The 12,215-nt window shown below is 37.8% G+C and overlaps 1 protein-coding gene across 2 annotated transcripts in view; it reads left to right on the top strand.

The window, feature by feature from the left end:
- The window catches only part of mtcl2 (microtubule crosslinking factor 2), a 47,347-nt gene that overhangs the window by 9,288 nt on the left and 25,844 nt on the right, over positions 1-12,215 (top strand). For both annotated transcript variants that reach the window (XM_084428779.1, XM_084428778.1), the window contains exon 3: positions 784-942. In XM_084428779.1, coding sequence (XP_084284905.1) covers positions 784-942 — 159 coding nt within the window. The remainder of the gene's footprint in view (positions 1-783; positions 943-12,215) is intronic.

Genomic DNA, 12,215 nt, shown 5'->3' with positions numbered 1-12,215 from the left:
AGCTTGTACTGAGAAAGCTGCATTGAATTAAAAACAACCGAGCTAGCAGGTTAGTAGTGTTGCTAAGTTTAGATAGTTGCTCCACGGGAAGGAAATTAAAGGAAAGATTGATGGAACAATGGAAAGAGGCTGTTGGTGAGAAATATAAATGGAAAGAATGAGAGATGGAGGGATCTGATATGAATTAGAGCATGGTGTTGGTACAGAGGAGCATTGTGGGTACCCAGCTGCACCCTGGCTGTGGTTCAGACACAGAGAGAGAGGAGAACCCTCTCTCAAGAAGCACAACTCACAAACAGGGACTGTGTTCCTCCTCATACCCCCTCACAGTCCCCATTTACCCCTTTCAGTGACTGCTGCCCTCTCTTTTCTTCATTCCTCGCACACAAACCTACATCCTTCCTTTATATGTCTGCTATTAGAAACATACAAACATTGTCAGTAATGAAAAATGGGCTTGTGTTGCTAAAATGGTCCAAACACCATGTGTTATAGATGTGTTCGAATTCTCTGTCTTTGTTTGCCCAACCCCGATAATTGCCTCCTTAAAAGTTAGTGCAGCTTTACAATCAACCGCTTTTAATGGGCTTTGGGTAATGACCACCTTCAGGAAGACATAAATCATAAACGTGTGAGTCAGCCATCTTCAATACTTTTCACTGGCAAAGCTAAAAGATTGTCCTAGTGAGATTGTCTCCATAGGCAGTTTGCAGAGTACCTTTTTTTCAAAGAATAATCTCAATTTCAACACACCGCATTTAAAAACTGTTGTGGTTGTTTTAGGTGGCGAAGGATGTGTCCATCCGTCTGCACACTGAGCTGGACACCGTGGAGAAGAAGAGATCTCGCCTGGAGCAGGAGAACGAGGAGCTGAGGGTGAAACTACAGGATCTGGAGGTGGCCAAGCAGGTCCTGCAAGCTGAGATGGAGAAGGCCAGAGAGGTGAGGAAAACTGTTATTATGCAATATGAAACCAATGAAAGCTACTTCTAGGGCGGTCTTGGTGGTTACCAGGGCATTGCTTTGTGGTTGCTAAAGTTCATCTGAGAGGTTGTTGCTGTGTGGTATTGGGCATTGCTAGGTGGTTGCTAGGGTGTTCTGGGTGGTCGCTAGGTGGCTACTTACTGGCTCAAATGAAAAGATCCGACCATGCTTTTTTCAAGGTCAGCATGCAAAATCCATAAGTTTGATGACAGAGAAATGTAAAAGCACACTTTTTCATCAACAAACCGTAGGATTTGAGGTATCATCCATCATAAAAACAATGATGCATGCCTTAGAATAACTAATAATAATAACCACAATAAACCATTTTTTACCATCAAATAATATACAGTAGGAATTGGCCGATATGTTCATTTTTAATGTTATCGTCATCAGCCCGATAAGAAAATTTGCCTGATATATTAAAGCCGATAAATAATGGATTATTTCCTTCAACTGAGACACTTCAGATGTGCACTGTTCGCCATGATGGTTTTGAATTGTTTGAAATATGATTGGAATCACTTAAAAAAAAGGAAAATACTTTTTTAATAGCAACATGTACAGCGCAAGTCTGTCATATATGCTACATACAATAATAATGAGAACATTATAATTGTGTGCTTTGGACATGGATTTAATAGTGAGACTTTTGTTTTTTTAGTCAGGTTCTCAAAAATTATATATTTTTATATAATTTTATTATTAAAAACTTGGATTTAGATTTACTGCCCAATATATATCGGTTATCATCTTTCAAATATAAAGAATTATCGGTTATCGCTATTGGCCAAAATGTTTTGATATTGGTGCATTGGAGTTGGAACTATCCATTTTTGGCCATTTTAGCTTCAGTAAGGGAAATTAGTGTGAGATCTGTAGGAAGTTGCTAGTAATTGGGGAAAAATGGCATTATTTAGTTTCAGATTTTCGGAAAAGGCTTCATTAGGAGCTCCTGGGAAGCTTTTAGAAAGGAAAAGTGTTTATGTTGTACTTGATTTGGCTTGGGGCAGAACTCTTGATGTTGACACTTTCGTTTAACTTGAGGCGCTGCGCTCCGTTGTAGTCAAAGCTCTATGTGTGTCACGACAGGAGCCGAGAGCCCTTCGCTCGTACTGATCTGTTGACTTTCTCTGTGTAAATGTCAGCTCGGGTGGGTGGGATTGAGGGTGGAAGGGGAGCACATGAATTTAGCATTAGATTTTCTCTACTGACAGTTTAACGAGGAGGAACATAAAGCATGCTCCTTGTGTTTGGTTAATTCTCTATTTTGGCCTGCATTCTTTTGGTAATAAATGTTTCTTTGTCTTCTGAGTAATAGATGGTTGGCTGGATGGCCTGCGTTGGCTCAATGGTTGGTCTGTGCTCTATTAGCTATGTCTGATAGAAAGTGATGAGAGCATTATTGTTTGAAGCAACGGTCATTATTGGTCGGTTCACTCTTTTCTTTGAGAATCATTTTACGGGGTGTTGTATACCGCTGTGATAGTCAGTGCCAGTGCTCTGATTTGCTCGGCTGCACCACTATGGGTCGGCCCACAGGTCTGTTCTGCGTTCTTATTGGCTGAAAGCCCAGGGCAGGATGAGTGCCACTCTCTGTTGTTGAGGCCTGAATTCTTAGCTAGCGGGCACTTATGGTACACAGTGAGAGTTCATACTTAACTGAACTTCTAGAGAAGAGCTGGTAAAGCTTTTCAGACAAAAGACCACTCAAAGAATTGGGAAAAACGACAGTTTGCATGTAAAAGAAGATGATCTGATGATCTGGCTGAACACGATATCTCACGCTGACATACCCTTAGTAAACAGTATAGGATGAAAGAAATGTGTTAAGGTTGATTGGACAGCTCTCTTGAATACAGTACAGGCCAAAAGTTTGGAAACATTACTATTTTTAATGTTTTTGAAAGAAGTTTCTTCTGCTCATCAAGCCTGCATTTATTTTATCAAAAATACAGATTTTTTTTTTAATATTGTGATATATTATTACAATTTAAAATAAATGGTTTTCAATTTATTATACTTTAAATTATCATTTATTTTTGTGATGCAAAGCTGAATTTTCAGGATCATTACTCCAGTCTATCACATGATCCTTTAGAAATCATTCTAATATGATGATTCGTTATGAGTGTTGGAAACAGTTCTGCTGCCTAATATATTTGATGAATAAAAGGTTAAAAAGAACTGCATTTATTAATTTTTTTTTTTTTTAACTTCTTTACTATCTCTTTTTATCAATTTAACACATCCTTTCTGAATAAAAGTATTGATTTCAAAAAAAAAAAAAAAAAAATTACTGACCCCAAATTACTGACCAGTAGTGTATATTGTTGTTACAAAAGATTTCTATTTTTAAAACATTTGCTTATTTTTTTATATTTTATTTTAATTTAATTAACTTTTTTACTTTTTATTCATCAAAATATCCTAAAAAAGTATCACAGGTTATGAAAAAAATATTAAGCAGCAGAACTGTTTCCAACTTTGATAATGAATCATCATATTAGAATGATTTCTAAAGGATCATGTGACACTGAAGACTGGAGTAATGATCCTGAAAATTCAGCTTTGCATCACAGAAATAAATGATAATTTAAAGTATAATAAATTGAAAACCAATTATTTTAAATTGTAATAATATATCACAATATTACATTATTTTTTCTGTATTTTTGATCAAATAAATGCAGGCTTGATGAGCAGAAGGGACTTCTTTCAAAAACTTCCAAACTTTTGGCTTGTACTGTACTTGATTCTGATTGGTCAGTTGAAAAATATGACGGCTAAGCTGTATAATGGACTGATTTCCCACAAAGATGTGCTCGTTTTAGGTCTCCTTTATTTTTCTGAATAAATAATTAAAAATGTATACACTTCATCAAGGTCCTGATAACGATTGATCATGGGTCAAACATGGCACCATTTAAGCTCACAGATTTCCTTGTGAGCCTTTCCTCCAAATGAGTATATTCATGAAAATAATGGCACTCTCTAAAAAACCTGTAAAAACACTAGAGTAACCTGTTTAATGGTCTTACTGACTGTAAGTTACTGACTGTACGATAATTTACAGTGATAAACAGTAAAAGGACATTCCTAGTAGTCTCTGCTTGACACATCACATTTGATTATATTTTATTTAAATAGTTTTTATTATTTTCTTATATATTTGGTTGTAACACCTTGTTTTATGGACAGGCTACATTTAAGATATTCAAGGAAGAATGGGCAGAAAAGGTGTAATTTGTATTTCTCCGCCATAATCACTAATCATTTTGTCATTGAAGTGACTTTTGGGCCAGTTGCGTGAGAAAGGCAAGTTTGCATGTGGGCCACGCTGATGTCATCCGATCACCATCAAAAACCTCCTTCCTGACACAAAAACAAACACTCAAAATAAAGGCTTGCTGATTTAGAGTATTTTTTTAACCTAGATAACCCCCCAAAAAATCCTATTTTTCCTTCCCTACAAACGCTCGTTCTTCTTTTATGCTCTCCATCCCTCTTTCTCTAACTCTCTCTCAATACTTCATTTAACACAGAACGAGTATCGATCGGCACTGCAGCTGCCGTGAAGTCTCACGGGTGATTAGGTTCACATGTTCTCCTGCAGCTGGGAGTGTAAGAGGGTGTGTTTGTGTGTGTTTATGGCCTTCTGATGGTGGCCTCTACGTGGAGGGGCTGTTTTATAGATGTTTAATAGGCTTCAGGAAAAGGAGGTTTGGGATAAGAGTGAAGTTTTACTACAGTTTTCGCTTTCTCCAAATATGTATTCAAACCCACAGCTCATGTGTTAGTTTATCATTCAGAGCCAAGTGCGTCTCACAAACAGCATGTATTAATCAGAGCTTGTTTGTTAATTTACAGTCAGGGCTGGGTACCGAGTTCGATACTTTTTAGGTACCGACCGAATTGCCTCGATACTATCGAGTATCGAAAAATGACTTGTTTTTCGGTACCAGATTTCGATACCTAAGGGGTTAACTCGTCAACGTCAGTGCTCAAACAAATACATATGAAATGCACAACGACACGCCTAAATTCGCTCACGCACATACACGCAAACTCTACACACACGAGACGCGCGGAACTCTCCGCACATACTTTTATGAGACGCGCGCGCGCACACAAACTGTCCACGCACATTCTCATGAGACGCGAGCACACACACACAAACTCGCGCACATACTCAATGACACGCAAGCACACACACTCACAATACCCTAAAGATGTGGAAAAGTCGATCAAAAGTGTGGCTACATTTCTCCAGGCTCGATGCCAACAGCGTGCAATGCAGTATTTGTGGTAAAATAATGGCTGCAAAGACGGTACCGCGACAGATATGATGAAGCCCTTGACAGTGCACGGAGTAAACATAAGAGCAGAAAGTTGCTGCGTCTTCGACTGGTAAATGAAGAGATACCTTTTTGATCACTCTGACTGTGTTTATATTGCAATAATGACCTACTGAATGTACACTGCTGTTCAAAAACGTGTTGGTCAGAATTTTTTTTCAGTAAGCATGCATTAAAGTGATCAAAAATGACCTTCCAAAAACTGTTTTCATATTTCAGCTTTGACAACACAGGAATAAATTACATTTTGAAATATATTCAAATAAGATTTTAAATTGTAATACTATTCCACAATATTACAAGTTTTACTGTATTTTTGATGAAATAAATTCAGCTTTGGTGAGCATGAGCTCTTTATAAAAAAAAATATTTTGTACCTTATGTATATGTATAAGGAATATTTTGTTCCTTTGTGCTTTTTTTGTTCCTTTGTGCACTGACTAAGGAGCATGAGTCAAACTGAAAAAATAAAACCAAAGTTTTTCTGAGGTAATGTGTTATGTAATCTTGTTAAAATGGATTTCATAAAATTGGTATCGAAAAAAGTATCGATCAGGAACCGGTATCGAAATCAAGGTATCGGTATCGGTACTGGTATCGAAATTTTTTGAACGATTCCCAGCCCTATTTACAGTTCTTCACCCTTTCTAGACTGTGCTAGAGGAAACAGTCCTATGATGACTGAATCTTTATTTATATTTTTCAGGAAACTGGTATGGTTGTTTTGCTCTGAGGGGGAAACCCTGAGAAAGGAAGGAAGTGCAGGGTCTGGAGCTGCATTCATGAACTCAGTGTCAGCTCTCTGATGGAAACAAACACTAGACGAGGAACACTATCTCAGAGATGAACAGTGTCATGCGTCAGGGCTATTTAAACTTTAAACCCTTGCTTGCTGTGTAGGGAAAAGCACTGGAATATTTTGAGGAATTCTGAGCGTTCTAGAATATTTCGAGTTTTCCAAGAACTTCCTGAAAGTTGGAGGGGCGATGTGGGATTCAGCAGGTGGCCAGGTAATGAAATGCTGACCCGCTGACTCACAGGGTATTTGACGATTATGAGAACAGTCATAGGTCAGTAAACACAGCGCTGTGAGCTTTTATAAGAAACCGTTTCCTTGTCATTTCAAGACAAATCTATTCACTTTTCAGAAAAGGAATGTGCCTGTAGATGGTACTGAATGTGAATGATCACTATATTCATGTACAGTGGTATTTACATGGTACTCCAAGGTACTTTGAAGAATACTATGGTACATAAATGGTCCAATAACCCTGGTATGTACCATTTTACATTATAGGGCTTGTTTATTGTGGTTATAGTGTTGTATAGTGTTGTATAACTGCCCCTTTCTCTCTAATTAATTCAATGCAGTGAATCAGATTCATGAACACACAATACACACAGTCATAAATGAATGTTCTCAAACCTTTTGTAGATCATTGAAGATAAAAATATTTACAAAAACACAAAGAAGGAGAGTTAAATGGAGGCACAATAGCGGCTGGTTGTGATATCTTGAGTCTGTCTGGCAGCTGTGTTTGTTGTGTGTCGCTCTATTGTACGGTCTGACCTGTGTATATAGCAGCATCAAAGCACATGGCATTAGAGGTTTTGACTAGATTTGGAAAATGATGGGAACAAGAGAATAAAAGCAAGTAAGAAGCACAAACATTTACACTCATGCACAGATTGCACACTTGTGGCCTGGATATTTTTTTTCTTCTCAAAAACCAAGAGGCACCTTGTGAAACGAGTACTTAAAAGAAATAAAATATGGAAATAATATACTTTATAAAAATATACTGAATTAAATGTTTTCGGACACTTGTAATTGCAAATAAATGAGAATGCATTATAGTTTATCATATTTTATTCGATCCAAATTCCTAATAAATGTGTACGAGCAATAGTAAAATTGATGATTGCCTTAGCAAACACTGTTCCTACATTAAAGGAAGTCCAACCAACCCCTGGATTAATCTGACATACATCCAGATCCAGATACATGTTCTCTCCTCAGGAAACGAGAGGTGATTTCATGCTCTAGTAAAAGTCTGCATGAAAAATGAAACATACTACACAAGACACGCAAGACTGCAGCCATATCAACCATCTAAACAAACCAGCTAAAACAAGTTTTCACATATTTTCTGGCTTGTCATACAAACCTACAGATCTATGACTGTTGTTGTTTTTCATTCATCATATCTTCCTCTTTTTCTTTTTGAGCCGTTTAATGGATAAGAGCTATTTTTGAACGTCACATCATTAGACCCAGCGGAACGTGTTGGTCAGGGATAAAAGGGGATTTCTAAAAAGGTCTGGGATGTCAGTGCTCACTTGATTTGACATCTCTGTCTCTGTAGTGGGATTCGGGTGTGCACTTCTAAATGAGAGGCCATTATCCGTCTTAAAGCCAAGGCTCTGATGTCACACGAACACCTATTAGCTCTGCTGTATGTGCGTGGATGTTTGTACACTTCAGACAGATAGCTTGCGATCTCCAACTGCTTCCACTTGAGAATTACACGATTGAACAAATGGCACAGACAAAACAAACAATAAGATGATGTTGGTAGGGAGCGAGTTTGCGGCAAGCTCTTTTTTATTGAGCTCAGCACTATGCAGAGCTGACAGACAAAGAAAGCGCAGAAAGGGAAATGTGTGTTTGATTGATGTCTGGACCCTTAAGTCTGATACACACACACACACACACACACGCTCTTGAGCACTGAGGCTGGAGGTTATTAGATTTGATAGTGACAATGCTGCAGTGCATGTAGGCCATTTATAAAACACATGCACACACACAAAACACACAAGCACACACCTTGTGTAAAGCAACTGGCTGTTCTATTTCTGCTTTTAATGGTGGTCTAATAGTGTTGTCTCCTGGATACAAATCCACACAAACTGCATTAGGTGAGCACCATGTGATGTATTACGATTGTGACTGTAGAAACCAGCTGAGATCAGCTGTTTGAAAGAAGTTTAGCATGTCGGACAAGATTAGATCTGTCAGGTTTATGGACAACGCTTATTCCCTACTGCGTCAGTCTGTTCGTAGGCCTGAAACATAATCTCCACAAGTGCATACTAACTCGTTTGAATACTTTTTATTTGATGTATATTTATTATTGTTTGATGGCATATTTTTTTATATTCCTTAAAAAATAATTTTTGAATAAACTAATTATTATTGTTATTATTACTTTGAGAAGTACATTGTACTGTTCAATAGTAATAGATTTAAGGTAAACTGAAATTTCATTTTGGCGGGTTGTAGTGAAGACCTTCGAGTTTCTGTGTGTCTATGCTTAAGAATGTTTATTAGACAAAATTGCGCCGCTCATTCACACAGACAGTCAGACACACACAGAACATGCAGAGTTTCTATTTTATGGTTTAATATTCACATACACTTGTCCAGTGATGGCACGCGGAAGTATAATTGTCGAATGGTAAAATCTCACACTTTAATAGTATTCATAGTACCTAACTTAATACAACAGGCTGTGTGAATATGAGGAATGCTTACCTCAGTGATTATCCTTCTGCATGCCAGAATTGGCAGAATAATATGTTCCTGATAGAATTTTATGACCACAAATAGCAGCTTTATAAGATTTTCTCACAGAGAGCTTGTATTGATCTTGTATTGCTATTTCAATTGTGTAATGTATAGCTCCCGTCCACTGGTCTTTCCCAGGACTGAGGATAAACGAAATGTGTTTGCGTTGCCATGGATTAAGCTAAATAAAAATCATTATTATTCAATGCAAGGTTAATTAAATTAGATGCATGCGTATACAACAATGCAATCTTGAGCACAATAAAATATTTGTATTGTTTATATTGTGCGAGATGTGTTAGAAAGACAAACAAAGTGTTTGTTTGTCCAGAAGATGAGTTCTTGCTCCCGTTTAACAGATTTACACACACATACAAGGCCTATACATCATTACACAACACAACTAGCGCTTCCTGCCGTCTGATCGAATTCAAAGGTCTCTTAGGTGAAGCTAATTGGTTAGATCTCTGATCTTCCGCTTTCTTCCTAATCAGATCAGTAAGCTATTGCTTTGATTTTGTGTATGAGACAGATCTTATATAAGACCTGTCTCCTCACATCCAGGCTCTTGGGAACGTCATGTCCCGTGAACTTCATGGGTCAACCAGCAATCTTCAACTTTCATGACACTCACACACACCGAGTGTGCACGTGCATTGATTTATATAGAGCATGGATAACAGTCCTCGCTTCATTGCATTTGCACAAGACTAACTATCAGTATTCATCTGTGTCTGTCTATACACCTCACAGATCTGTTAAAGGCTTATTCACGATGGCTTGTTGGAAGCTGCAGACTCAGCACATTTAAAAATGGGAATACTGTGGTTAGATTTATAAGTCATCTTAAAATATGATCGTTCGTTCATTACAGCTCCTTAAATTGCTTTTGTAGAAGCTTGTGAAGTGTGATTGTAGTTCTGTTTTAGATATAATGGCTTAAGAAGTGAGTTGGGATTGAGATTGATCACTTAATCACATCAGAATTACACTTTCAGCGATTCTCTTAAGCAAAATGGTTTTATTACTGCAGCCCAGTGACCTGCCCGCCTTATCGATGTAATCTGTCTAGATCATTAACTTGAGGTGATTTGACCGGCAAAACTACAGCTCTATTTAGAATAGAGTGCTATCATAGTGCTTACTGCATACTGCACAGTATACATGCAGAAATTATTAGGGGCTTGGGAAAAAAACACTGAAAGTGACAAAAATGTCACAATATTGTATTTGTAAAAATGCAAAATGGATGTGTTAGTATATAGTATTTATATAAAATGCCCTTAGAAAATCTGCCCCAGGGTGTAAAAGCATAGTGCATTGCATTGTGGGATTCAGAGTGTTATCTGCTTGTGCACACCTATACATACTGCATGCCTTAATTTACAATAGAACTCCTTATACAGCATGCATACTACTGAATCATCATTCTATCATACTGAATTTATACTACATTTGTTCAGCCAAAGCAGTTCAGTGGTATTTGTCAACAAATCCATTCAATACCAATTGAGGTGAAATGTGTTTATATTTATGTACTACAGGCCATTATCTAAGGGATTGATTAACAAGTCATTAAATGCCTAACAATCTAATTACACAGCTCTTGGACAAATAATCTGGTTTATTTGTCTGTTGCCTATTGAAACAGATGCGTTCTAGATTAGTGACTGTTGCTCCATAATGACCGTATAAATGCTTGACCATTACAATAATCTAATAATGATTTTCAATAGCGAACGAAACGTTTCCTTCCGAGCATCATATTCTACACCCATCACCATCTCTGTAGCCGTCTCAATGTGCATCTAATGGTCAGTGACTTCTCTGCATCAATGATCTAATTTTGTACTTGATATAGGTTAGTGGACCACAGAAAAACTAAATAAATAAGACGTCTCCCTAAGGGGTTTGTTACAATGGCACGGTTTGCCCCTTGGAAGATACTTTAACTACAGCCTATATCTCCATTGATGAACCTTCAAAAGTTTGTGTATTTTGACATTTCAGCATAAAATATAATGTAGTATAAGGTTTACCAGCCTTGTCATGTCACAGCTTAGCTGCAAAATTGAGCGCTCATGAACAAAGATGGCCGATTTTCAAATCTCCTGCCTACAGGGGACTCTTGGTCCAGATAAACAATTGCCATTGAAACCAATGGAAATGCTTATGAATAGCTTTCTCCAAGTATTATAGACCTCCCTCCCACGATATAGTACTGTTGTGTGTTACTTGTCCATTATATTTTCCTCTGCTCATTCTTTCTCTCTCTCTCAGATTTGGAATATAGCTCTAAGGATTTGAGAGGTTCTCCTGATATATTTTGCTGCAAATTGAAAAGAAAATTTTATTGAGTTTGTGATGTGTTCTAGTTCAGTAGAGACTGTCTGGAAATGCAAAAATGAAGAACAGACCATTCAGCTGTCTACAAACCTACAAATGTTACCCATATATTTTCATCCTGAAAATATGAGGAATATGACCTATTTCAGTCTTTTCTAGAGATTCCAAAAACCCTCTCTGAATGCCAAATGTCGTTCTTAATACAAATGAGAAAACAAAGTGTGCAATGAGGAATGTTTGGAGTGTTTTCATGTGCCAGAGCGCATGCGGCTCTCAATCTGACACGCTAATGAGCGTCAAGTGCTAGCTATTCTCTCTAACGAGCGCATGGGCTCCCTGATTGAATCCCTCTGAAAGGGGAGGACCGGATACAAAGACAAAGAACAGTTTATGTCTGTGTGGAGCTGGATGTCTCCTGTACTCTCTTTCATGCAGAAAACAAGGACAGATACTCTATCCAAAGCTTTTATAATTTTTTTTCTCTATATTATGTTGATATGGCAACTAGAAAATACACTAAGTTTCGTCATACTACTGTAGCATGTGTGGAAGTATTTAAAACAAGGGTGTTACAACTAGCCCCGCTCTCCCCTACATCGCAAATATACTGAAATGTTTGCCTTCGCACCAAAAAGTTGCAGAACCATTCATTTTCTGTAAAAAACACCCATACGTTTCTCTGTACCGTTTCCATTACGGCATCTATCCACATTATTAGCACTTGCAGCCTCTTCATCCTCCTCATTTGGCGAGATTTGTAAAATGTCCTCCGACTGAAAACTGTTTTTAAAAGAAAACCCACCACTTCAGGTCGACTTTGCACCGGAGCCGTCCGGGTTTTTGTTTTGTTTTTTGCGGGAATGCGAGATCCGATCTGTTATCCACTTGATGTGGACATGTGTAAACGCACCGTGTCCTGATTGGCTTATGATCCGATCTGCTTGATCGGGTCACGG

The sequence above is a fragment of the Rutilus rutilus genome (assembly GCF_951802725.1).
Source record: "Rutilus rutilus genome assembly, chromosome: 13".
NCBI classification, from domain to species: Eukaryota; Metazoa; Chordata; class Actinopteri; order Cypriniformes; family Leuciscidae; genus Rutilus; species Rutilus rutilus.
Note: the sequence above shows the minus strand (reverse complement) of the source record. Positions and strands in the feature narration are given on the sequence as shown.